Genomic DNA, 26,852 nt, shown 5'->3' on the forward strand with positions numbered 1-26,852 from the left:
CGTGAAGCCCAATTTTTGTCTTGATTTTTGAAGGGTAGATTGAAGTAAGGTTGAAGTCAGCGTCTCGTTTACAAACGACGACACTAGAATGACACTAGTGCTAGCGACACTAGAAACACTACCTCCGCTCTCTTACGCCTCTTTCGTTCGACAATGATAGCGCGCAAAGACCGACATTAATTGGGCGCGAAAATCAAAACTGGTCAAATCGCTATAACTTTTTTGGAAACAAATATTTTCGTTGTTCAATCGCACTTTTTGTATAATTTTGCTTATATATATATCCCCTTAAGTTGATCCCCTTACCCCAAATGTTGAATATATATATATATGTTATGTTATTCCACGATGTAAAACATGCCTCAAGGTCGCTACAAACTTAATCCTAAAGTTCTGATTATGCCTTTATAGATAATATTAATAATTTTACACGACATTTAATTTTTATTTACACTGTTGAAAAATATATAGCTATACACTTGCTTATTGAACACAATGGTCCACTTTTTTAATTTAAATAAAATTTACCAAATAGTTACCACTGATAATACTAATATCATAGTTAATATTCATTAAAAAAAACATAATTATATCGGTATTTTTTATTTCTCTTTAGAAAAGAGGTCATCAATATCATGGTCAATATTTTGCGATTTTTATCTGCTGTGCCAATTGCTAATAAAGCAAACTTGTGCAATATTTCTAAAAATATGGCAAGACAAGTGGATTTATGCTTACAATTATCGAAGGGTGGAACTTGATGACGACAATCAACATTCGACAATAATTTGAGTCCCGCCCACTTTTCGAAGACGCTTGATCGCAACCTAGAACGTATTTTTTCCTTCTGGTTTCATTATCGGAGAGCCGGGCTCGCACGCTCTAATCACGCGACCTATCGCTGATTCCGCAAGAAAACCCAAGAATGTTTTATTGGTTCGTGTTAGATAGCACGGCTGAAATTCAACTCTAGTGATATCAATCTATGTTTATTTTGTTTTAAAATCGACGAATAAATGTTCCCACTGCGTTTTCAATCCATGTAACTACGAAAGTGATATTTCAATGCCGCCGAATCATCGATATATTTTCTGTTTTATGTATTTTGTTTATCCATGCAATCTAAATATTAATTTTTTTGATTCTCTACAAGGTTTTATTGTTGTTAGTATTTTCGACATTATTTTTATAAAGGTTACGCTCCGATCGGATTTTAAATAGACTGATTTTTCATTTTATGTTTAGTAACAATTTAAAATCAGTAAGATGAGGGAGGTAAACAAAGTTGGCAAATGCCCGAGCAAAGAGAATTAAATTGATCATCGTACTTGGTGCTTGCACGTATTCTGACCATATTTTCCCATTTATTAACAAACATTTGTACAATATCTAGTACTGTTGCTTTGGCACTTGAATGTAGTCTATCGAGGACATTGAAAACAAACTAATATTCGAACAGGGCTCCCGTAATCGACGCTGTGGGGGATTCGATGGATCGACGACGTGGTAGGTTATTTTCTTTGACCAGACATTAGCGATACTGATAGAAGACATGACGAGTCTACGGTGACTACAATCGGTACCTAGCTTCTGGGGTGGCTCTGTGACTAATCCGTAGCCACATATGTTACGGTTATTGAGGGAAACAAATAACGACGGTATCCGACCGAAGCTGCCCAAAGCCTTTCAAATCAAAATGTCTGTCAATATGACTGAAACTGCGAGCGAAGGTAGACACTGATTTAAACATAGCCTATAAAGAAATGTCTAGCCGAAGTACTGATGGTTAGATAGTGATGTCAAAAGCTCTAGGAGTTCAAAAGATTGTCAAAGAAATAAAGATCGTAAAAAGAAATAAAAAAATAAAATGTAAATAATGAAATGAATTTTAAGGTTAATTGTTCCAGCACTAAAATAAAATTCAGTGAGGAACAAATATTTGAAAGAATGTAATGTTGAAGGAACAAACATAAAATGGATAAACAATCGCATTAAAATTATTGAAAATTTTATTTTTATTTCTCAATGTTGCACGTACCCTCCATTTATGAGTCCAAACCCAATTATGCGAAAGATCACGTCGGGGTTACCACTTTAGGAATGTTTATATGGCTCGGTGAGTGAAGGTAAAAGTAAAAATGATGAAAAATGAACAGTGTTTTTGATTTTTCACAAGCAAAATGTTGAATATACAAATAGTTAAATAGAAGCGGTGCTGGGTTTACCTGAAGACTAGGCTTGGACAGTCGATGGTGGCACGTCTGAACTGAACTATGGTCAGTGGCTGAATGATCGAAAGTACGCTTCAATAATCTCCGAGATAAACGTCGGGGTTGCCAAATGGGGGATTGTTAACCGATCCAAGTGAAGACTCAAGTATTTAGCCATTTCTTTCCTTGGAATGTCTTCCTTATACAATTTTGATTTATACTACTGTAGCGATCTTGAGGCATGTCGAGTTTTACATTGTGGAAATACGGTCGACAAAATACCCAGAAATACAATCCCAGATGTTGAACACGTGCGGGGTGCCAGCAGCGGCGAATAGTAAAGGATAACAAATATCTGGCAAGCCCGAGACGTTTATATGAGATATTATTGAAGGGTTTCATTCGATTATTCAATCATTGACTATCGTTCAGTTCAGACTTGCCACTATCAACTGCCCAAACCCAGTATTCAGGTAACACAGCTGCCATTCCTTGTGTCTTTTTAAGTAAAAGGTACCGTTAAGTACAAGTATTTAATAGGTTTCGTAGTCAGCGCTTCTGTACATTGAACAACTCAGTAATACTAAATGGATTTTTTTGTTTTACATAGAAAAATGTCAAACGCTTTAATGTAACCTTTATATAAGAGAAATATATGTTTATTATGATAATATAAACTTTTAAATGTTTAGAAGATCAGTTTTATTTACAATTTACATAAATGAAATATTAATGTAGTACCCCCTTAGATCAAGAAAATTTACGTTGAATTTGATAATGTCTTATTAGCCGAAAATGAATTGGGAGAGAAAAACGGGTTTTTAAAAGAGTTTGTGTCGTTTCATCACTATACATAAGTCTTAGATGATTCTGCTATCATAAAATCAAGACTAAAGATTGATATGTGTGCTTCATCTCTTCTCCTTCTTCGCACAAGCAAGCTCCCATTCAGAAATCTATTAAGAAAATGTTTTCATCAGTTTATTATGTTACGAACTGGTAAGACAATAAAGAATAATTATTATTTAACTTTTTGTACTCATTAGATGCAAAAAATCATAAAAAAACACCAAATGCACAAACAAAAATCATTTTTCATTTCAAGATTACGCAGTCCAAAAACCATCTCTAAAGTAAATGAATTAGGAATGTAACAAGGTTGAGGAATATACTGTAATATGTTATTTCTGTGAACTTATTGAATACTGGTAATGGATTTATTTTTCTTCAACATTTTCTATTCGATTCATTAGATCGTTTTGTATTCAACCTAAAATATATTTAAAGGGTCCATCAGTTGTATTTTTTACGATCTGCATCTTTTTTACAGATAGTAATGTTTCTCACTGAATATCAAGTTTGCTTATTATAATTACTTGTACATTTATTACTGCTGTAAGCTGTATATATCGTGTGCTATACATAATAAGAAACCGCAGAAAATTATCCAACTCCACAAATTTCGTAAAATATTTTTAATTTAAAGTTTACTCTTCCAAAATTCAGTACTTCGCATTTATGTTAGTACAAAATAATGGTTTTATAATTTTTTGATTAATTACTTAAAATGATTTTTAAGGGAATCCAAAAATTATTTTTAAAAAAATTCGTTAATTTTTAATTCTACTAGTTTTAAATTCTGTCAACTGAAGTTCTAAACATTATTACGGAACTATATCACGTTGATAGCTTCGATACCTTTGTCTCTCAACCCCGTGGCCGATTCCCATGCCCCGGGCCTTGTTGTCCATTTGTTTTCTAACGCTGTCTAGATCTCGAGCGAAACCAGGAAAACACGAGCAGAGCAGATCACGAACTCGAACGTCGGATTCGATATTCTGTAGTCTTCGGTCACGAGAAGGTGCACGGGGGCCCCGGGGCACCGCCAATTGAGACCCACTCCGTCTCAGGACCGTCTCTAACGACGTACAAATAACGGTGTAAACGCAGTCATTATGCCTTAAAGGTTACCCCACACGTGAAAAAAATACGATGCGCTCCATAACCGATTTGTGCTTGAGGGGCTTTATCGGTTTCCAATTATACTCCCCATATAAGTAAATATATATTCTTTCTCCCTCTCTCTATCTCTCTCTCTCCCTCTCTCTTTTTATATAAAGGTAGATGACGATTTCATTTGAACGCGATCTTAAATTGTAGAAACTTGCTACCACTTGTAAATAAACACTAGAAAATTATTGCAATACGGATGTAATGGATTTACTAGCAGCATACAGTCCCATGGCGTAATATATTTCTTGAACTCTCATATTCATAATAAAATATTTCGGCAAGAGTTTCGCAGGATAGTGTGTTGGACCACTATTGTCTCTGCCCTACACTGCTGATATTCCAACAAAAACAAAAAACACAGTGCGTGGAACATTGGACGACATAGTTATCGTGGTAGAAGAGATATCTCTACCTAAAGCTGTAGAAAAAGTACAAGAAAAAATATCTCGACATCCATCTCGATAGTAGGTTAAACTGGAAACATACTAGACAAAAAGAAGAGCAGATCAAAATTAAGGAACTGTACTGGTTAGTCGGAAGATACCCTCAACTTGACCTAAAATCAAAGATAATGGTACATCAGTCAATCATAAAGCCAGTTTGAACTTATTGGTTGTGAATATGGGGTTGCACTAAAACATCAAACCAGCTAATATCCAAAGCTGCCAAAACATAGTTCTACGATTAATTACCAATGCTTATGGCTACGTAACTAACGAAGAGCTGCACGATGACCTCGAAGTCAAATGGATATACGTAGTGATTGAAAATATCGCCTTACAACATGAAACTAGTTTGCTAAATCACAGCAACGTGCAAGCGATACAGCTACTAGACAACACGCAGGAAATAAAAAGATTGAAGCGAACAAACTGAAATCACACAAACTTGTTTAGTGTAGTGTTAGAGTGTATTCTTAACCGTAATAAAGTTAAGTGTTTATTTTAATTTGGGAAATACATACTGATGTATTAATTAAGTACTCGCCTTCCTTGTGTACTAATACGTATACAACAGAACAGTAGTAATAAATTAATTTGTAGCCGGCTTAGTTGGCGCAGTGGTAAAGGCGACAGGACGGTCCACCTACTGTTGCGAAAGTCGCGAGTTCGAATCCTACTGGGGCATGGTCGTAAATATATGTTTGTGATTGTCCTAGGCAAGAGTGTAAAATCCGACAAGGAAAATAATCCCAGTCACGCCAGTAACCAGGCTGGGTAAGACCGGATGTCTTCTGAGATAATTTCTAAGTTGGTCACTCGTCAGTCGGTAGGCTTAATGCCGAGGACCATAGTTCGGAGCCCACGTTAAACAGTAGCTCCAGTCCAGATCAACCCTCGTTTATAAAAAGAAGACTTTAAAATATATAAAATTGTAAATTAAGATTATTCTAAGCATATATGTAAGATTTAATTAGTTAAAAAAAAACTACTAAAACTTCAATAAAAATTTTATTCAACAATCTTAAGACATACAGTTTTAGACTATAGAATTTTAACACAACATATTGATTGCCTCTTCCACGTCACAATATTAAAACAAAGATAAATAGATACCAATGATCGTCCCACACCCTAATAGGTATTGTCCGATTTTTTACCTACAATGAAACATGTTGTACACGACATTGTATCGAAGCAAATGAAAGACAAAAAGTCCAAATTTATGGGTAATTTTAGAGTGGCGCAATTTGCAGGAAATTACATACATAAGTTTCTGAAATTGGAGAACGTTTACATGAATGGAATGCCGAACGAACGCTGTAGGTTTAGCATAAACGTCGTTAATTGCCGTGGTAAGAAAAAAAGACCGAGGAATTGTTTCTTGTAGCGGGAAAGGCTGTGAAATAAAAATGCGAAATTTACAAGCCGAGGAAGTTGCCAAGTCTGACAATGGCATATTTCTGTGGAGGTTTTTCAAAAAAAGAATGGAAAGGAAATTGTATTGTATACTAAATACCTTCATTTTTTTAAACTCTATATTAGGTGTGTGAGTATGACTTAATTATTGTTTTTTTCCGCAAATATATTTCATATATAATTAACTTAATCTTGAAAATATTGTCCTTTATTTTCTATTAGGTATTTTCTTGTATTCTGATCACTTTTTAACTAAAAATGCATTTAGTTAAAAATACTGGTAGAATGTATATTAACACAAATATTTCCAGCATTTTTAACCGACTTCAAAAAAGGAGGAAGTTCTATGTTCGACTAAATATTTTTTATGTATGTTCACCTATTTCTCCGTCAATTGTGAATCGAATTTCAAAATTTTTCTTTGTTTATTCGAAAGAGTGCACTTCCGAGGTGGTCCCATTGGAACCAAGTCAGGTTCTGTTGGAATCCAGCGAAATCGAAGGAAACCCTCAAATATCAAAGGCACGTACAATGTTTTCACATATTTTTTTATCTAAAATAATAAGATATTTGTGTATAATATCATTGCTGAGCTGATGTGACGGAAGACACAGCTCCTCAACGGTTAGGAGTTAGAAGATATTTCGTTAAGTATTATGGGGACAACTAATTGTATACTTTGAAGTTATTTAGGTAAGCTGACCATACAAGCAGGTATTGAACGGCTAAACCCTTCAGAGGTTTTTGAGGATTTTTAGTAAGGGTCGTTAGGGTAAGGTCGTTTAGCCGTGGAAACACTGCAGGCAACAGCCTCTATGGTGTAGTGGTTAGAGCATTCAACTCACACGCGCAGCTCGGTTCCCGGCGGGAATAACTACTTTTTGTTGTTGTTCTGATTTGGTTAGAACATTTGTCAAATTATTTTTCAGCCGGCTTGGTAGCGCAGTGGTAAAGGCGATGAGACGGTCCCCCTACTGTTGCGATAGCCGCGGGTTCGAATCCTGCTGGGGCATGGTCGTAAATTTATGTTTGTGACTGTTTAAAATTTATGAATGTTCTAGGCAAGAGTGTATAATCCGACAAGGAAAATGATCCCAGTCACGCCAGTAACCAGGCTGGGTAAGACCGGATGTCTTCTGGGATGATTTCTAAAGTTGGTCACTCGCCAGTCGGTAGGCTTAATGCTGAGGATCGTGGTTCGGAGCCCACGTTAAACTTTAGGCCCAGTCCAAATAAACTCATAGTTGGTAAAAGGAGACTTTAAAATATATTTTTAAAAAAATATCTTTTCTTATTTTCGATCATTGTTTCTTTATTCCTATTTTCCCTCTTACGGGCTGCATCTTTTCTCGACCTACCCGTTGTAATACTTAATAATAATTGCGTTATTTAATGAGTAAATATCTAACACTAAAAAGAGAGAAAAACATATTTTAAAACATTGAGCTGACTTCAAAGAAGAAATAAGGAACTGAAAAGTAAAAAATAATCAAACTTAGATTTTTAACACAAAAAAAAGTTTTAAAATAAAATGTATACATAATAATCGTTGTAATAACAATACAAAATAAACATGAACCTTATTTAACCTATCTACTACACGTAATTTATATTCTACTGTATACGCACAATTTAGCTTAATACCTATCTAAACCTATTTATATATTTACAATATTATTTTAACTACTACCAGCTGATCAGTTTGAAGTCGATGCCAAGCCCAAACAATACAAAAGTAATAAATATAATTTTGTATCATGTACTCAAAATTAAGTTACGAACAAAACAAATCTAATTTGTTGCTCGTACCGACTTCAAATATAACTTATGAATTTAATTTTAAGCTTGAGAAAAGATCTCCTAAATTTAAATCATACTAGGGATGCCGGAAAAATATCGATATATCGATTTTTTTCAAAAATATAATGTACATAATAAAATATAAACATATGATCTACAATAAATTTTAAAATTAAAATTGGCACTTCACTTTATAGTTTTATTAAAAATATTACTTTCGATATATTGAAACATCGATTTTTTCATGGTGGCTCGGCCAACATCCCTAAATCATGCACCTAACATTTTCTTCTCCTTTCTCTACTTTTCCTCTATTTTTTTTTCTTGTCCAATGTACCGTCGTGAGGTACACATACGGTTTCGAGAACTTATTCGCAGATTTTATATTTTAAATCATTATTTATATTTCTGGCGATAAATATGAATCTCAAAATCGATCAACGTGTTAGAGTATATAAATCCTACAGTCCGATATGTGACGTCAATTAACGTAGGTGGCCCGATGCATTGGACAATTAACGTCGCTGTCTGCCTCGACGAGAAATAATCCAAATATAAAACGAATATACTTCCGCTTAGGAGTTCGAAAAACGAAATCCTGCGCAATCATTTCGAAACGATTTTGCAGGAAACGGCAGATCCACGATCGGCGATTGTAAAAATGTTATTGAACTCGTCGGACGTCGTGGCCGTCGGTATTATTCCATGGGAAAATTTCTTGCGGCTCTATACCTGCGTCCGCACAAATTGTCTATCACAGATGTGACGCTTCCTTTTTCTCTCCTTTCCGTTTTCGCGTTCTTTCTCGGTCCCTCCCACGGATATTTTTAGATCTAGTGTTGCTGCTGCTGCGCTACCAAAAATTTGAAGGCGGACCTAAAGTAATATCAAGGTCATTATAAACAGTTTAGAAGTACCACAGAACTGATTGAAATGATTGTTTAGTCGGTTAATACGACAGAATGACATTTTAAATGCATTTTTTAATGATCTTGAATTTCTAAATAATTAACCTCTTCCAAGAAAATATTTAACAGTGGGAGAGGTTCACGAATGACACAATACCTTCGTAATGACTGCTACCAGTTATTCAAGAATATATCTTATTTTTTCGCTCATTTTATGCTTTCTTAATTATTGATTATGTATTTTTTTGTATGTTTCTGTTGAGTGATTTTCTTTTACATTGCTAGAGACTTTTACATACTCTTTTTAGATTTATATTATGTTGCAAACTACAGTTGGTCCAAATCTCTTTTAATATAACTATAACAAAGCAGTATAAGGGACATAATATCGAGACCAACACCAAAAATTGTATTCGTAAATAATCAACCTATCTACCATAATATAACTATCTATTAAGTTCGTGGTTAGTTAATTTAAATGCAATATTTTAACTATTTATATCTGTTTTATCGAAAGTCGAGTTTTTAGAAAGGTTTTATATACATATTCATCAGTACATTTGAAAGCAGAATGCATATTGATATATAATAATTATACCATGTGACCAAATTTACTAAATATGGAGATTACGACCACCTGGCTATTGTTCTATCACTAAAATTGCTTGCTGTGTATCTGAAATCGGTGGTTTCAAATACCAACTTTCATTAAATCAAAGGTTTAGCTCGGCTTTAACTGTTTATGTTCCCGTTTTAATAAAGGCTCAGTTATTTAACTTAGATATTTAGCGATTTTTATTAGAATTTTGGGGCTCAGCGCGGTAATATTTTTGAGGATTATTCTTCATCTATGGAAAAGCAATAAAAGTTTAGGGTAGATTGATATGCCCGTGTTACATCTGGGATTAAATTTCTGGGTATTTTGTAGCCCGTTATTCCACTATGTAAAATTGGACATGTCTCAAGGTCGCTACAAAAGTAAATAAAAAGAGACTATTCAAAAGGATATAAGAAGGCACTAATTCACAATCATATTAATAATGTAAGCTAGGAACAAAATTTACCAAGTAAAAGTGGCTAATGGTCGTTTAAAAAAGCTTATAATATATTCCATTCGAACCCGCGACTATCGCAACAGTAGGTTGACCGTCCTGTCGCCTTTACAACTGCGCCAACCAAGCCAGCATTAATGATTGTTGCTATTGTCCTAAACAGATATGTTCATACCAACTAAATCCGAAATCAAAATGATCCACCGGTGTAAATAATCACTCTTATTGGGTTCATTTTCCTTGTCCAATTTTGCACCATTACGGCTATAAACAATCACATCATAAATCTAGAACTGTGCCCCGGTAGGATTCGAACTCGCGACTCTCGCAACAGCTAGGAGGGCCATCCTGTCTCTTTTACCCCTGCGCCAACGAAGCCGATAGACCTAAGTTTTGAAAAATCAATAGTTAATTTCATGAATGTAAATACTGTGGTTTTAAATTGTAAAAAATTAATTTTCTTATTGCTTTAATAGACATGCTAGAGCCAAAGCAATGTCAAAATAATTTTATTCATATATTCTGTGTATTCATATTTGATGCTCTGAAGTTGTTACAGTTCTGAAAATAATCTTACTTATACTTTGTTATAAGTTCAGTGGTGTAGTAATTTAAACTTATAAATACTGTTGATTATTGAAACTTAATGGAAATTAGATTTGATTACATGATAGTTATTTTAATATACAGACAATTATTATTTTAATTATTGTTATACGTCATATACATTTCTACATAAATACATACATACTTTTATTGAAAATACTGTAAAAACAAGTTTTAGTAACATATGATTTTTAACTTATTCACTTTACTTTGTTATGAGAAACATGATCAACCATTTTCAACGAATTTCGACCACAGGGCGGTGACTAGTACTGGCACTATATAAATATTTACCCAACGAAGATGTTTTGATCAGTTGGGTCGAGGACTTTTTAAGTCGAAATATGTTTATTTTTTATGACCAGTTATATGTCAGTGTCGCATTTAATCAAAAAAGATACCACCTCCTCGATCGTCTATAAATAACGATCGACGTATTTTTTTCATTCCGAACGAGATATGAACCCCATTATATTTAGAACCGGCCCGTCGTTGCGGTTTTCTTTTTCGATCACCTCCTCGGGAGTTCAACAAACAGAGCTGCAAGCGCGCCAGCAAAGCCGCCTCTGATGTTCCACTCGATCGCGATTTTTGACGTACGGCCCGCCATCCGCGTCCTAAAAATTTAAATCGAATCGAAATTAAGGGGCGATAGATCTTCGACGGACCACGTGCTCCCCATTCACGCAGTAGACAGTGATAGGCATAGAGTTTTTGCAAGGCCATCGCAAGCTTTAACGAAATGATTTTAAATTATCATTTTGAAATGGTTAATTTTTAGTTTCTTGTTTAATGTTTATAAAAAAAACCGCGAATGTGTTAAGTATGAAAACTAAATGTAAATCTCACATTTTTGTTCACCTTAATCTTGAAGTTGAACGAATGAATTTAGAATACACTAATATGCTTTAGAATCAGGATAATAAGTTTTTTCAATAACTAGACTCAGAATTATTTTTATTTTATTGAGCCATCGGGCAATATTTCCTCTAATAATTATTAATATAATTTTTTGTATTAATGATTGTTTCTTTTCATATATTTTAAAGTCTCGTTTTACCGACTATGGGTTTATCTGGACTGGACCTACAGTTTAACGTGTGCTTCGAACCACGGTTCTCGGCATTAAGCCTACCGACTAGCGAGTTACCAACTTAGAAATCATCCCAGAAGACATCCGGTCTTACCCAGCCTGGTTACTGGCCCCGTGACTGGGATCATTTTTCTTCTCGGATTTTGCACTCTTGTCTAGGACAATTACAATTATTTAACAATCGCACACATAAATTTACGACCATGCCCTAGCAGGATTCGAACCCGCGACAATCGCAGCAGAGGTGGACCGTCCGGTCGCCTTCACAACTGCCGATCAACCCGACCTGCATTAATGATTGTTGCTATTGTCCTAAACAAATATGTTCATACCAACTAAATCCGAGACCAAAATGATCCACCGGTGTAAATAATCACTCTTATCAGAAACACACATATGTTTTCATTAATTCCTTTGGTTCAAAACCAGTTCGAAGGACAAGTACCAAGTTATATCTCATCATTGTCAAGGGTAATCGATAGCCGTCAGCAAATATCGCCACAGTTGGCGATCGGTTGCAACCATCCTGTTTCCCATTGCTTTCTATGATTTTCAATCCATGTATTTTTTAATTCGTTCCAGAAGCGTGCGAGTAATTTGTTGACCTACTCATGTCTAGCTAGTTAGTTCTCTTCCTGCGACTACTTTATTGAAATCAAACGCTAGATAGTTGTTTAATATGAAATATATAGCCAATTTTTTCACACGCGTTCATCAACATTACATTTTTTGTAGTCAATATTTTTTTTTGACGACTGTGTTTGAAGACTTTCTAAGGTTGTTCTTGCATTTTATTTCAGGCTTGGTATAGTACCAATTTTAACATTTTTGATGATATACATTTCCTGTTCTGTATTTTTTTTAATTGTCTTAATATCCAAGGGTAACTGTTAAAGATATCAAGAATAATAAAAATATTTAACATATAACAGCACATAAAATTAAACAATCAGAAAATGAATTGATACTCTGTTCATTAATTCGGATAACTTATCTCGATCTGATCTTAAATACTTGTTTATAATACGTGTTTAATCTTCCAAGAAACTATAGCAGACGATCGATAACGTAACCAGTCAATAATGAAAACATTGCGTTAATCGAAATACAATATTCTCCAATTAAGGCATACTGTAGCAGATTATTTTTATTATAACTAAAAATAATTATCGCTGTTAAAATATTTGTTTGTTATAAATATATTTATACGTATTAATTTCTTTTAATAATGCGTTTATTATTTAAATCTCGAATTGCGTTACTTCCAATATAAGAAAATATCAATCAGATTTTTTGCCTCCAAGGGCACTCAACATTATTAGTCGGTTATCAGTGAATTCGTCGAAGCTTTCTAATACTTAATTAACCCAGAACTTCTTGGTGGAATTCCCTTATCTGCTAAATGACTCAAACGAAGTAGAGCTAGTTTAACTAGTAACAGTCGTGCTCATTCCAGAAGTATTTCATTAGTGTATAATGAAATGTATAAGCATGAAACACTACATTAACACATTATTGAACTATTTTTAAAATAACATAATATTTATCGTTTTTACAGTGGTCTATTGGAAACTTAATGTATAATTAATCACGCTATTCAGCAATATAAAGAGTTTGGTTTAGTGTAGACACAAAGCTTCAAAAACAGTACGAGAGTGTTCACAAGATTACAGCAATTTTTATGTATATCATGAATTCACAACATCACATATTTTAGGAATGGATTTGTTTTTGAAAGTGAATAAAAGGTTCAAATAACACATGTGAAATATGAAGAAAAGTAAAAATCGAACAACTTAGTAGCATTGAATTATTTTATCATTCAAAACATTCGTCCGTCGAACTGCCACATCGTTTTGGAAACTTTATGTTTTAGTTTGCATATACCAACTTTTGTATCTATATTTGAGATAGGAATGCCGAAAAAAGAAATTAAAGATATTTCTCACATACTTTTAACTTAAACTTAACACTTCACACCGTTTGATTAATTTTAACAAACCTACTTTTAAACTTATATTTTAAATTTATAATTTTAAATTATTTTATTATTTTAAACTTATAAATATATATATATATATATATATATATATATATATATATATATATATATATATATATATATATATATATAATTAAATAGTAAATTTTCAATTAAAATAGATTTTTTAAGAAAAAGTATTGATATATAGACCCAAAAAAACTGTCGATATTATCTAAGCAGTTTAAAAGTAGGTTTGTTAAAATTAATCAAACGGTGTGAAGTGTATATGAAGTGTGATATATATATATATATATATATATATATATATATATATATATATATATATATATATATTAGTATAATTATTTACGTAATTACATAATTAATTAAATAATAATATATTTAATTATACCAAATATAAATGAATAATGATGTGAACCATTGTAGAATTAATCTGCTAACCATATTTCTCCAGGGAATCGTAACATATTTGCACAATCTTTCCTCTTTTTTCTCTGTGTGCGCTTTGGTATATAACGATTTGCGAGGACGTTTGTCACGAAAATGACCCCATTAACGGGTGCGATCGTAAAACTCCCCTCCGCCTGATAAAGCTGGAGCGTGGACGATGATGACTACCCGGCAGCATCCATGTGTGTGGTGTTTTCTTTATTTCTCTTTTTCGCGGGCCGCTCATTGTCGTCCGATCTTCTTTTGAATACGGTTTTGTCGTCGCTCGTCTTGGCCGTACGTCCGTCCAGTCGCTAACTGAGCGGGCAGGCGGCAGGATCGCTACGTTTCGTAGAGCAACAGAGCGGTTGGTCGGTTTCGAATTACGGTGATTGTTTTCGATTGTTTAGTGGTTGATACTATCATTGTTTCGCTATGAACCGTGGTGTAGGTAAGGAATACTCGAGATGTGGCTGTGACATTAGCGTAGTAAAATATCTAAAGACTTTTAAGTCAAATTTAAACATAGCAACCTGTAATATCACTCCTTAGTTTCAAATTTCAATTATTTTTTTAATTTAATTTATTCCGATATCAATTACATTAGATTCTCGGTCCTTTTTTTCTGATATTTTACTACTGTATCCATGCACTATTGAGATACGCTGATTGAATGTAACTCCTTTCCTAACTAGGAGGTGGTTTGGCTGGAACTGTCATGGTGATGGCTTTTACTGCTGTCTATCTGTCTCGGCGTCAACGAGCTTCGGAGCCCTATCAACCCGTCACGATTCTACCGTCCAACGGTAAAACCTTAGTCACGGACTCGCCCTTCCTTAACAAGCTGATTAACGCTTCGCGAAATGCCACCGCTTTCATCGACACCGACACCACCATAGTGCTCCAGACGAGTCTCAATATTTCGGAAAGCGAACCGGCGAACGTTCCCAATTTGGATGATGAGCGTAGCACATCCAGTGTCAGTGGCGATGACACGAACGAAGGGCAGTTTGTGGTTAAATCGGTAGAGGAATGGCAGGATTTAAATGACACGCCTGATTTGGAATCGGTGAAAGACAACGCGCTGAGAAAACTGAAAGTCAAAGAGGTAAATGTTGAGACGGAAACATTCCGACGATTTGATTCTGTTTTGTGTTTATTGCGTTCGTAAGTCAGTCGGAACCGATGTTTTTGTCGGCTTATGTTTACTATCTTGTTGTACTGAATTCTATAAGTGTATCAACCAGAAATTCTACTGGTAATAAGAAAGAAACTCACTTTTACCACAAAGTAAAATTTACCCACCAACTCTAACAAACTTATTCACAGCATTTCATTACCTCCAGTTATTTATGGCTTAAGAATTATTTAATATGTCGATATTTCAGATGATGAAACACGCTTGGGAGAACTATGTCCGTTATGCTTGGGGTAAAAACGAACTAAAACCAGTCTCCAAAAGAGGACACAGTCACAGCGTCTTCGGTACCCAACCCTTGGGCGCTTCCATTCTCGATGGCCTAGACACCCTGTATATCATGGGAATGATGGATGAATTTAACCAAGGCAGGGAGTGGGTTGCCAAGGAATTAGACGTAGACAATGTGGTACGTATTAATTTTTTAGAGATTAAATAATACATAATAACATTTTTTGTATTTAAATTAAAGCAATCAAAGAAAATGTAAATGTTTCAACAGTTCACATTCACATTCGAAAATATCACTCAAGCTGGTCAAGTTTTACTAAAACACTAAACACTGTCTATGAATTGGGATTTCTGATATTATTATTAATTAAATACAACATAATTTTAATTGATCACTTTTTAATTCTTGTACTTTAGTCGTAGTATTTATACCTAAATGTTTATGTTAAATATTGTAGTTATAACGTTCCGGTGACAATGCTTTGTAGTTGATATAACTATCAGTATACTGCAAATAGTTCCTACGTATTTATACGCAATTTTTTATCTGATATCATTATCCTCTTTCCTTATTTTAGCAAATATTTTCATAACATCCTATGGAAACTATCATAACATCCTATGGAAACTATCAAATTAAAAACGGTAATGCTATTTCCTAGTCATATTACTTTGTGCCATTGCTTTTATTCATTTTAATTTTACCGATAGAAATCAAATGTTGCCTCTTCCGATAATTCTATTTAAAAACAAGAAAATGTCTAATCAAAAGTAAAACCCACATATATTCGATATTTAACCTTGGTCGTAATCAATCAGGAAGAGATAATGGAAAAGAATCGTTCCCCTCGTTCATCGTCGTTCTCTCTCGCTCCCTCCCGTAGGAATGTCAGGGATGTCAGTGCTCGGTTGCGGCTTTTGTTTTTCCCACGGAAGAGTAATGGTCAAACAAGGCGACTTAAATAAATTTTATATGGGGATGAAATTGGGAGTTGTGCGAAACGAATTTATCCAGGAAAAGAGGAAACAAGGAAAATATATCCTTAAATAAATTGACGTTGATGAAACCCCGCATTGCGAGTATAAATAGATGCGACCGACATGTTTACTCGTTTTCGTTCGACCTGTGAATCGCTACACACGTCCATCCATATTACCTGCGTATCACTCAAATGTTGAATGTCCCGAGACCAAAATGAAACCCCATTAAATAAAAACAGCATTGAGCTTTATCATATGAATAATGAAATTATATCCTGAAATGTGTAGGGGGTATTCGAGTGTGATTTATTAAAATAGAAATCAGAGTAGGCAGGAGTTTTAAATTAAAAAAAAAAAAATTAATCGAAACCCACATGATTCAGCACACTTGATATAATTTGTTTCATAATTCTAAAATATAAAATATGTTTATTTTGATCGATTTAACTTAAAACTTTTCTGGTAACTAGTGTTTTGTATTTTGTATATCTTCGGTTATATTTTCGTATTTCCGTTTATTGTCTGTTTACTCTGTCGTTGGAAAAGCGTGGTGAAATTGCAATTTTTTCCCGGATTTGCTTGTTTTTTTTTTGTCACTTTTATCGAGACGTCGCTTTTCAAATATTCAAAGCGAAGGTTTGCGGAAGTTGTTCATTTCTTTCTCTAACTACATTTATCGAGATACGGGCGGGCTTTAGGGCGTTATAACCTGTTTATATTTTATTTGGCAAATATGATTTGGTACCGGTTTGCTTTAATAAATGTTGCTCGCTTTTTTTCAGTAAGATTTTACATAATATAATAGAGATAGACAGCATTTTTCTGCAAATAATTTTTTCCAATTATTTGAAATAATTATATTTTAAATTTCCACCAGTGTCTTAATATCTGGAAATACTACAATTTATTCAACCTAAAGTCATCTAATAACTTTCAGCATATGTATAGGAAAAATATGTAAAATATCTAAAAATTAGTAAAAATATAGGATTAGAAAAAATATCCTCAGTTTTTACAATTTTTGGGAAATACATAGTGATGTATTAATCTCGCACTAGCCTTGCTTGTGTATTAATGCAACTACAACAGAACAGTAGTAATACTAACAGTGTAAAACAGGTCAATTGGAAAGTCCCCGGTCTGACACATAGATGGCGCCACCAGAATTGAATACATATGTTTTTTAGATAGCCCCCAACCCTCAGAAGATGCGTGTATAAATTTGACAGCTGTCGGGTCATCAGTTTGTGAATTATAGCATTACGCAACTTTTGTTTTTGTGAAAAAAATTGATAAAAAGGAATTTCGCGTGTTGATAAAATTTTGCTTTTTGAAGGGAAAAAATACAGTTGAAGCAAAGGCTTGGCTTGATGCCTAGTTTCCGGACATTGTCCCAGGAAAATCAACCATCAACGATTGTGGTATGCTAAGTTTAGACGTGGTGAAATGAGCACCGAAGACGTTAACGCAGTGGACGCCCAAAAGAGGTTGTTACCGACGAAAACATTTAAAAAATTCCACAAAATGATTTTGAATGACCGTAAATTGAAATTGAATAAAATTGATTAGACTAGAAAATAGACACTCTAAAGATATCATTTCACTCCGAAGTTCAATCGACAGTCATCCGAGTGGAGTGCACACGATGAACCCGCTCCAAAGCGTGGGAAAATGCAACAGTTGGCTGGCCAGGTTCTGGCGTCTGTATTTTCGGATGCGCATAAAATAATTTTCATTGACTACCTTGAAAAAGGAAGGACCATCAACAGTGACTATTACATAGCGTTATTAAACCGTCTGAAGGACGAAATCGCCGAAAAAGGCCGCACTTGAAGAAAAAGAAAGTACTGCTTCACCAAGACAATGCACCATGTTATAAGTCAGTGAAAACGATGGCAAAAATCCATGAATTGGCCTTCGAATTGCTTCCTGCAAAAATCTATCCATCCACCGTATTCTCCAGATCTGGCCCCCAGAGACCTCCTGTTCTCAGATCTCAAAAAAATGCTCGTTGCTGAAGAAAAGCTCGAATGACGAGATGATCGCCGAAACTGAGGCCTGTTTTGAAGCAAAGGACAGATCCTACTATAAAAATGGTATCGAAAAGTTGGAGGGTCGCTATAATCAGTGTATCACCCTTGAAGGGAATTATGTTGAATAAAAAAACTAATTTTGTCAAAAAAAATGTGTTTTACTATGGTAGGGCGGGGACTTTTCAAATTGACCTGTTAAATTAATTTGTAAATTAAGATTATACTAAGCGAAACTAATGTAAGATGTAATTATCTAAAAAAATTCTTACAATTAAACATCTCTAAACTTAAGACATCAATCAAGATTAACAATATCACAAATGGGTACAGTACTTTGATTATTGGCAAATAAATTGATGATATTGAGAAACAATATTCCACTATGGTACTGCCAATAGGTTATTCTGATTCTGTCAGCAATTAGCTGAAGCTATAAAATATCCCAAATTCAGTATATCGAAATTTGTTCGTTAAAACATCAAATTATAAACATTTTTAAAAAATTAACAATCAAATTATAAACATTTTTAAAAAATTAACAAGGCTTATGTTGACATTAAACGGTAAAAAGTGCACTTTTACTGCAGAAAATCATATTATAGTAGCATTCATTTACAGCAATTTTAATATTTACATGTTATAATAATTGTTTAGTGTACTGTTTCAGTAATATTTAAATGAGTTATTAGATTACTAATTATATATTATTTTTCTGACAATAATGGTAATATAAAATTTTTAAAAATCTTTGTTTTGTTTGTCGTATTAATTTCTACTTTTATGTTTCAGTTATCTGATGTGTCCGTATTTGAAGTCAACATTCGATTTGTGGGAGGTTTACTAACCTGTTATGCTCTCACTGGAGACACTATATTCAGGGACAAGGCCCAGCAGATCGCTGATAAACTTCTTCCTGCTTTTAACACCCCCACCGGTATACCCAATGCTTTGGTGAACTTTAAAACTGGGGTAAGTCGAAAATTTCCCTCGGTGTCAGTTGATCATATAACCTCTTATTTTTTTAGTCGAGCAAAAATTACGGATGGGCAAGTGGCAGTTCCAGTATTTTGTCAGAATTCGGTACTTTACATTTAGAAATGGCCTACCTTAGCGATGTTACTGGTAACACTATCTACAGGAACAAAGTGGACAAAGTCAGGCAGGTTCTGAGTCAAATTGACAAGCCCAATGGGCTCTATCCCAATTATTTAAATCCAAGGAGTGGTAAATGGGGACAACGTAAGTTAATACCACTCTGTTTTTCAACAGATGTTCAGTGTTATTGTTATTTCAGATCACATGTCTATGGGAGCCCTTGGTGACAGCTTCTATGAGTACCTCCTGAAAGCATGGTTACAGAGTTCGAAAGAGGACACTGAAGCTAGGCAAATGTTTGACGACGCTATGGCAGCCGTAATGAAACACATGTTACAGACCTCACCTAGTGGCTTGAGTTATTTCGCAGAACTGAAATTTGACAGAGTAGAGCATAAAATGGACCATCTTGCTTGCTTTTCGGGTAATTATTACCAGACAACCAATCTTTGTTGAATATAAAATGTAATCTTTCTTAACAGGCGGATTATTAGCATTGGCCGCTAAAACACTAAACAACGACATGTCTGCTCGCTACATGGACGTAGCTAAACAAATTACGCATACTTGCCACGAATCTTACGATAGATCATACACCAAATTAGGCCCAGAATCATTCAGGTGAATACTCGCAATTATAAATTATTCCTTTTCTTCAAATCTACTTTTTCTTTTTCAGATTTACAGAAGGTGCTGAAGCTAGAGCACTGAAAAGCTCAGAGAAATATTACATCTTACGTCCAGAAGTCATTGAATCCTATTTCTATCTATACAGATTAACTAAAGACGAGAAATACAGAGACTGGGGCTGGGAAGCAGTACAGGTTGGTTTATATTTTAATATAACTGAAAAATCCTCAATAACGAATATATATTTTTAGGCTTTAGAGAAGTACTGTAGAGCTCCTGGTGGTTATAGTGGTCTTAAAAACGTTTATTCAGAGGAACCTCAGCAAGATGATGTACAACAGAGTTTCTTTTTAGCTGAAACCTTAAAAGTAAGTTTAAACGCCATATTGATATAATAATATATTGGAAACTAATACTGCTACTAAAATGCACCAGCGGTAAAACAAAATTCTATTTTCTTAAGGACAGGGTTATAATGGTATATGTATGGAAAACAAACCCATTCAATATTATGAAGATGAATTTTTACAATGGTTTTCGCTTTATTTAGATGGACGTAGATAAACTAATATATAGATAAAATAGACATGGACAAATAATCACTAAACTATGTGAAATTATTTTTCAAGAGTAATCTTTCTAGTAACTTACTTCAAAAATAACATGTTTCCATTCAAAATATCTAAAAAAGATTTTAAATGATAAACCTTATAATCCAAATATGTGGTCTGCACTTAGATAAACCACAATTACTGAATTAGGTAAAACCTATTAGGATTAACACAGTTAACAGACGAATATAAATCCACTGGCATTCTCTAAAGGAAAAATAACAAAATATATAGATAACTATGTTTTATAGATAGATATTTACCCTGGGAATGGGTAAATATAAATATGTAGGTATTTTTAACATGTTCCATTATTAATTTCCTAATCCAATCAAATGTTTCGGCCTTCCTTCAGTAAGTTCAAAACGATGATAATTAAAACATGTGAATCAATGTCAAATATGCATCCCTTGTACACATCGGGTGGATCGAATTTGTTCATAATTGTCACATTATATTCGGATTGCCACACTGATTTTATTTTTTCGATATAATCCTGGATACAATTCCATCTTCACCATAGCCCGATACTTATGTGTGAGCTTATGAGTGTATATAATTTAGAATAAGAGGAACCATCATTTTGGTTCACTGCTAAATGAGCTCACATACTTATGTCAAAAATGTCATGCAAGCACACTCTTTCCGCAAAGCTGAAAAATAATTTAATTTCGTGTAATTTATTGATATTTTTTGTTAATATTTTTATGAAATATTATCGATTTAGTAAATTAACGATTCTCCTTTTTTTCAGTATTTGTACCTGTTATTCTCAGATGATAACCTGTTTCCGTTCGATCAGTGGGTGTTCAATACAGAAGCACATCCTTTACCAATCAAAGGCGTAAATCCATTCTACAGGGAATCAGTTTAACGACTTCATTGTAGCTAAAATGTTGATAAGTAACCATTAATGGTCGTTAGTTGGGGTCATAGAAGAGTTTAGCAAATTTGAGGCCATGTCGACTGATATACATTAGATATTTATTTATTAACTATGTGAAAACAAAATGGCCAAGCCCAAATACGACGCAGTGATACAAAGTTATTTTTATTTCTGTTTTTGTTGGACATTATAATGATGACGGTGTTGCAGCCGTCCAAAGTACTTAAAGAGGCTCTTCCCTGACGTGTTATTGTTTTGCGTAGAGTTAACAGAGTTATGCATATTCAGATGTTTTACATTATAAAAGTAAGCAGTGTTTCATGCTGGAGTTTTGATATAATTTATCCAATCTATCATTTATATATTATGGTAGCTATTGAACAATTAGGATTTCCAATAGGATATTGAATGAAAATGACATGACAGTCTCACCATGTTTGTTCAGATCACATATATTTCTTTTTATTTTACCTTTAGCACATCTGTGATCCAGTTTATTCTGGAAGAGATTAGAGTGAAGGACAAACCAATTTGTACAGTAACTTACATATACTCACGTTCTTATCTTCTCTCTAATCTCCCCAATAAATGCACGATTTTTAAAACTCCATTTTTTATTAATTTTTTATTGGTTCACCACTTTATCTTTCCTCTTTTTACTGTTACAGTTATCAGTAAAACAGTTATTGTAAATATTTTAAGTTCGTGTTTGGTAAGTGGGCTTTAAATATAGAGTGAAATCAAGTGAAGAGTCAATGTGCCTCCTTGTTCCAGCCAAATCATTATTCCAAATGTACATATTCATAAAGTGTAAACAAATGTTTAGCACAAATATTTGTTCCTGCCTGTTTGGATTTGGGCCGACAAAGAGGCAAATAGCGAACTGTTGGCTCTCTGATGTACATAATTAAACTTGATGGTATTTAATTAATTCGCACGTTGGAGAACCACAGTAAGCTGTTCTAAATGTGGATTTTTGTTGTGAATGTATTTTCAAAGTCAAATTATATACGTTCTTTATGTGAACGAACATCCTCCAGTTACTGTGTAAATAGTATTGTTAACAATTAAACTAATAGATATAATAAATTGATAATTTTATTAGCAAATTGTAAAATATTATGTAAATGAGATTGAATGGACATTATTATATAATATGATAGAGTTCTATTTAGGATATACTTTATTGTAATTCATTGCCAAAAGTTTTCCATTAATATTAAGAAAGGATATACCAAAGGTCTCCATCTACTAACACTTCAATTTCCTCTAACATGTCGAATTGTTTTCGATTCTGCATATAAGTGTAAAACTTTTGGAAATGATCATAGCTGTTTATGGTGTTCAGGTACTGAGTTTTATTATGAGTATTTTTTATATATATAAACGATTAACTAATGTTTAATTTATGTAACTTTTTTTATTATATACTTTATGTAGAGTTATGTGAAATTGTAAAAATTCGATTAAAATATATTTAAATTATTTGTCGACCTATTTATTATTTGACCTCTTTTATGTGTAAACATATTACTTAACAGAATCATTTAAGATAATTCCACATTATAATAAATTGGGTGAAGGAATAATTTCGCACATTTTTTATTAGATAATTTTCAAGAAACTTGTTGCTGTCTTATCAATTGTTTTTGTTCATAGCTGAGTTTGGGCATATTAATTTTAGCTGTTATCGTTGTGTCAGTAAATACTATTTTTGTACTAATTATAGATAAATTTTCCAATTTGAGAAATTGGAGATTGATTTTTAAATTGAGTTTCTAAACGAGATTTGTATGCAATTTCCATCTTAGAAAATATGGAGATTATATATGTTTTGAGAACAAATTGACATAATATTGACAAAGAAGCAAGCAATATTATAGCGTGACAAAATTGAACTTTTCAGGTTTGGTTAACAGAAAGTTATTTGACATCAACCAATCTTTATTGATTGCTTAAAGCGAATTTTTATAAATTATACGGAATATTATTTATATCATGCTATTGAAGTATGAACGCTATATTGGATATACTTGTTTTATCTTCCATATTATTGTATTCTAGCAACTGAAAGAAATTTCGGTTGGGTTCGATTACCAGAGTGTGAAATATTGTTAATGATGTTAACAATCGAAGCTACAATAGCCTATTGAAAATATGAAACTATATAGTTTATACTCTTTTATAAAATTTGCAACTTAATTTAGTTAAAAAAAATAACATAATTGAACACAAGGTTACATTTGGTCTACATAACAACTCGAAATACCAATTAATTATGAAACGATGTGATTTCAAACGATATGTTCCTCAATTGTTGCATTTTTATATAAATTTATTTGTTATTGGTAATATTAAAAGTAATAGTAATAAGCACTAGTTGAGTAACGTACGTTTACTGAAATATAACAATTTTAAAAACGTAATGGGGAATGAATTAATGATTATATATGGGAAAATTTCCTTAGATGATTACTGTGATAGAATGTTCGTAGTAATAATATACTAAATTATTTAATGCATATATAAGTATTTTATTATATATAAAATTGTTAAGACAGTGGGAGCTTTGGAACTTGCTGAATATCTTTTATTTGTTCCAATTTTTCGATAAGAGAGTCCGTTCGATAATTACTAGATTAAACTTTTCGTGTGAGAGGATGTATAACTAATAGTTATAAGTTATGTTATGCAACTTTCAATACTATGAGTAATTAGCTATTTAAATCATATTTCATTACCTTGATTAAAAAATATCGATTGTTATATAATGTTTACATTATTTATAATTTACTTAGATCTACCTAAATATTCCTCCACTGTTATAAGCATTTTATTTATTTTAGAAAACATTTTTTCTACAGAATTTTAGTGTCTAGGTTTGGATTAACAATATTAGTCTAGAATAGAAGTTATTATGTTCTTATAGTGATTTTCATCTTAATGATCCAGTTCCATAAAAAATTGATTCTTATTAAAAATTTTTCAACTTTTAAGACTACAGAAGAAAAACATTATTAAACACTATTATTTTCTATTAAATGTTTTATTAATATAAGTCAATATGTTCAGATTAATACTGCAGTTTTGTTAAGTAATGGGGTAATAAAAAAAAACAAAGAATATCAAGGAGATTTGCTTTATTCATTGTGATTTATAAATAATTTAATTTTAAAAATTTTCAAATCTAAGTTATCTATAGTAATAAGTACTAAACCAGTGTGTATTATTGTATAAGAAAGTAGGGTGCATATATATATTATGAATCTAAAGGTATCTTGGAAATTTGGTTTGTTTATTTGTACAATTTAGGGATGCAATACTGAATGTAACTGGTAAAATTAAGCTGCACATTTTTGGGGTAAAATGATATTACTTGTATATTTACTTTCAGTGTTGCAGTACAATGTTCCTTATGATTATTACAAAATAAACGTTGTATCATATAGTTGTTAAAGAGACACGTATTTGGACCCTTAAGTTTTCTAGCAAAAGAACTCAGGAAAAAAATCAGCAAAGCACGTACTATATCTAAAAAACCTCTTTTTATTAAGGTGCAAAAAAGGTAGTATACTCCACTATTATTATCATAATTTTTATTATTCTTATTATTTATTGTTACTCTGGCATAGGAAGAAAATATTGCCATATAGAGACTAGAATTTGGTATTATAACAAAGTGAGAGATTATTTCAAAATGAAAACAAGTTAACTATTCCATATTCATTATGTTTAAGCAATTAAATAAAATGCCTATGTACAATTAACTCCTTCGAATACTATATTTAATCTGAAGTAGTTTATACACCGCCCATATTTGGCAATAATTATGTACAGAATCAGTAAAATATCACATAGCAGATATCAATTGAATGTCAAACATAAAATTTAACAAGGAACAACTTACAAAACAGTCCAACTGATATCCGTATATATTGAGAATTGTTGAACTTATTTTATAGCATTAATAATCATCACATTTTCATCAACAGTTCTAGTGAAAGAATTTAGCGAGTTTTATGAAAAATCAATTATAAGAAAACTGTTGACATTCATACTGTCTATATAAACAGTTGTTTATTTATTCTATGGTACTCAAATAGTAAAACATCTATGTTGTGAATTCCTTTGGCGTTAATAAAAAAGTTACTGCTTCAGTGTGTGTAAATGAAAAGAACTTTAGTAGAAATATAATATTCCTATGTACAAATATATGTTTTCTATTACCTAGTAACTATAACTTCAAATCCTATTTGCAATGCAATTGAATAATATAGGGTGATTATTATAAATAAAAGAAAATAACTATCTATTCTACTAGTTCCAAAACCACGAAAGAATATATATCATTATTTAAAAGGGAATATTTTTATTATAAAAAGGTGCATTCGCTGGTAGCAAAGGCAACCTTTAAACCCAGTTGATTTCAAATAATTTCTCGTTTAATTCGAGACCAGCTGGTTTTGATTTATTTATATCTATATCCGATCGCTTATGATATCTAGAGCAAGAGATTGTCTTGTATAAACGCATTTACAGTTCTGTACAGAAATACTTATAGATGTTATGACCTGTCGAATTCGGAGACATAAGACCGCCGGGGATTCTGGTGGGGTAAAAATCTCTGGTGGCAGGAAAATGGTAACTAAGTCTGGAATAGCTAGTAGACACATAGGTTTTGGAATAAATGTCAAGCTTTATTTCGAACAGAAATTATTTAAAACGTATTAAATAACTTTAAATTTAACTAAATAAAACTTGTCATTATTGTTTAATAAACAAACCTATACGATGCCACCTTGATTGTCTAGACTCAGTTACAAATAATTTATGTCCCTGAACTCAAGGGTCATCGACCTACAATTAATTCATTAAGTATATAAAATATGTACACCCAAAGTAACAATTATTGCCTCCATATTCACTATAGAAAATAGTTATACTTAATCTATGACCTAGACTAAAATGATTTGTTAAAACGAGGAATGTTCTTGATGTTTTTTGTTTTTTTTTCTCATTATATTTGATATGTTTTCAACTAACTTTAAAAATGTTTAAATCGACTTTCGATCGATGTCAAATCTCGGTTAAGTTTCAAGCAGAAAAATATATATGAACTTTCATTTATACATGACACACACATCTATAAGTTTAAAAGGTTCGACGATAAAGGCGCCCTGTCCGCCTCTTACATCCTGACAAATTAAAAAGG

General features: G+C 32.8%; 1 protein-coding gene across 2 annotated transcripts in view; it reads left to right on the plus strand.

Moving 5' to 3' along the window:
- LOC143196624 (mannosyl-oligosaccharide 1,2-alpha-mannosidase IA) overlaps positions 1–23,131 on the plus strand; it is a 95,338-nt gene extending 72,207 nt beyond the window's left edge. Inside the window, exons 1-10 of one of the 2 annotated variants that reach the window (XM_076404485.1) lie at positions 14,217–14,426; positions 14,671–15,083; positions 15,364–15,582; positions 19,208–19,387; positions 19,444–19,657; positions 19,713–19,937; positions 19,996–20,134; positions 20,193–20,337; positions 20,395–20,511; positions 21,509–23,131. In XM_076404485.1, the coding sequence (XP_076260600.1) occupies positions 14,411–14,426; positions 14,671–15,083; positions 15,364–15,582; positions 19,208–19,387; positions 19,444–19,657; positions 19,713–19,937; positions 19,996–20,134; positions 20,193–20,337; positions 20,395–20,511; positions 21,509–21,628 (1,788 nt within the window). In that variant the 5' untranslated portion in view covers positions 14,217–14,410 and the 3' untranslated portion in view covers positions 21,629–23,131. Of the gene's footprint in view, positions 1–14,216; positions 14,427–14,670; positions 15,084–15,363; positions 15,583–19,207; positions 19,388–19,443; positions 19,658–19,712; positions 19,938–19,995; positions 20,135–20,192; positions 20,338–20,394; positions 20,512–21,508 lie in introns of those variants that run through there. The other variant, XM_076404477.1, reaches the window with a different exon arrangement.
- The last annotated feature ends 3,721 nt before the right edge of the window (positions 23,132–26,852 follow it).

This window comes from Rhynchophorus ferrugineus, unplaced genomic scaffold (assembly GCF_030347505.1).
Source record: "Rhynchophorus ferrugineus isolate W39M unplaced genomic scaffold, kcgeb_rfMv2 rfM1, whole genome shotgun sequence".
Taxonomy (NCBI): Eukaryota; Metazoa; Arthropoda; class Insecta; order Coleoptera; family Curculionidae; genus Rhynchophorus; species Rhynchophorus ferrugineus.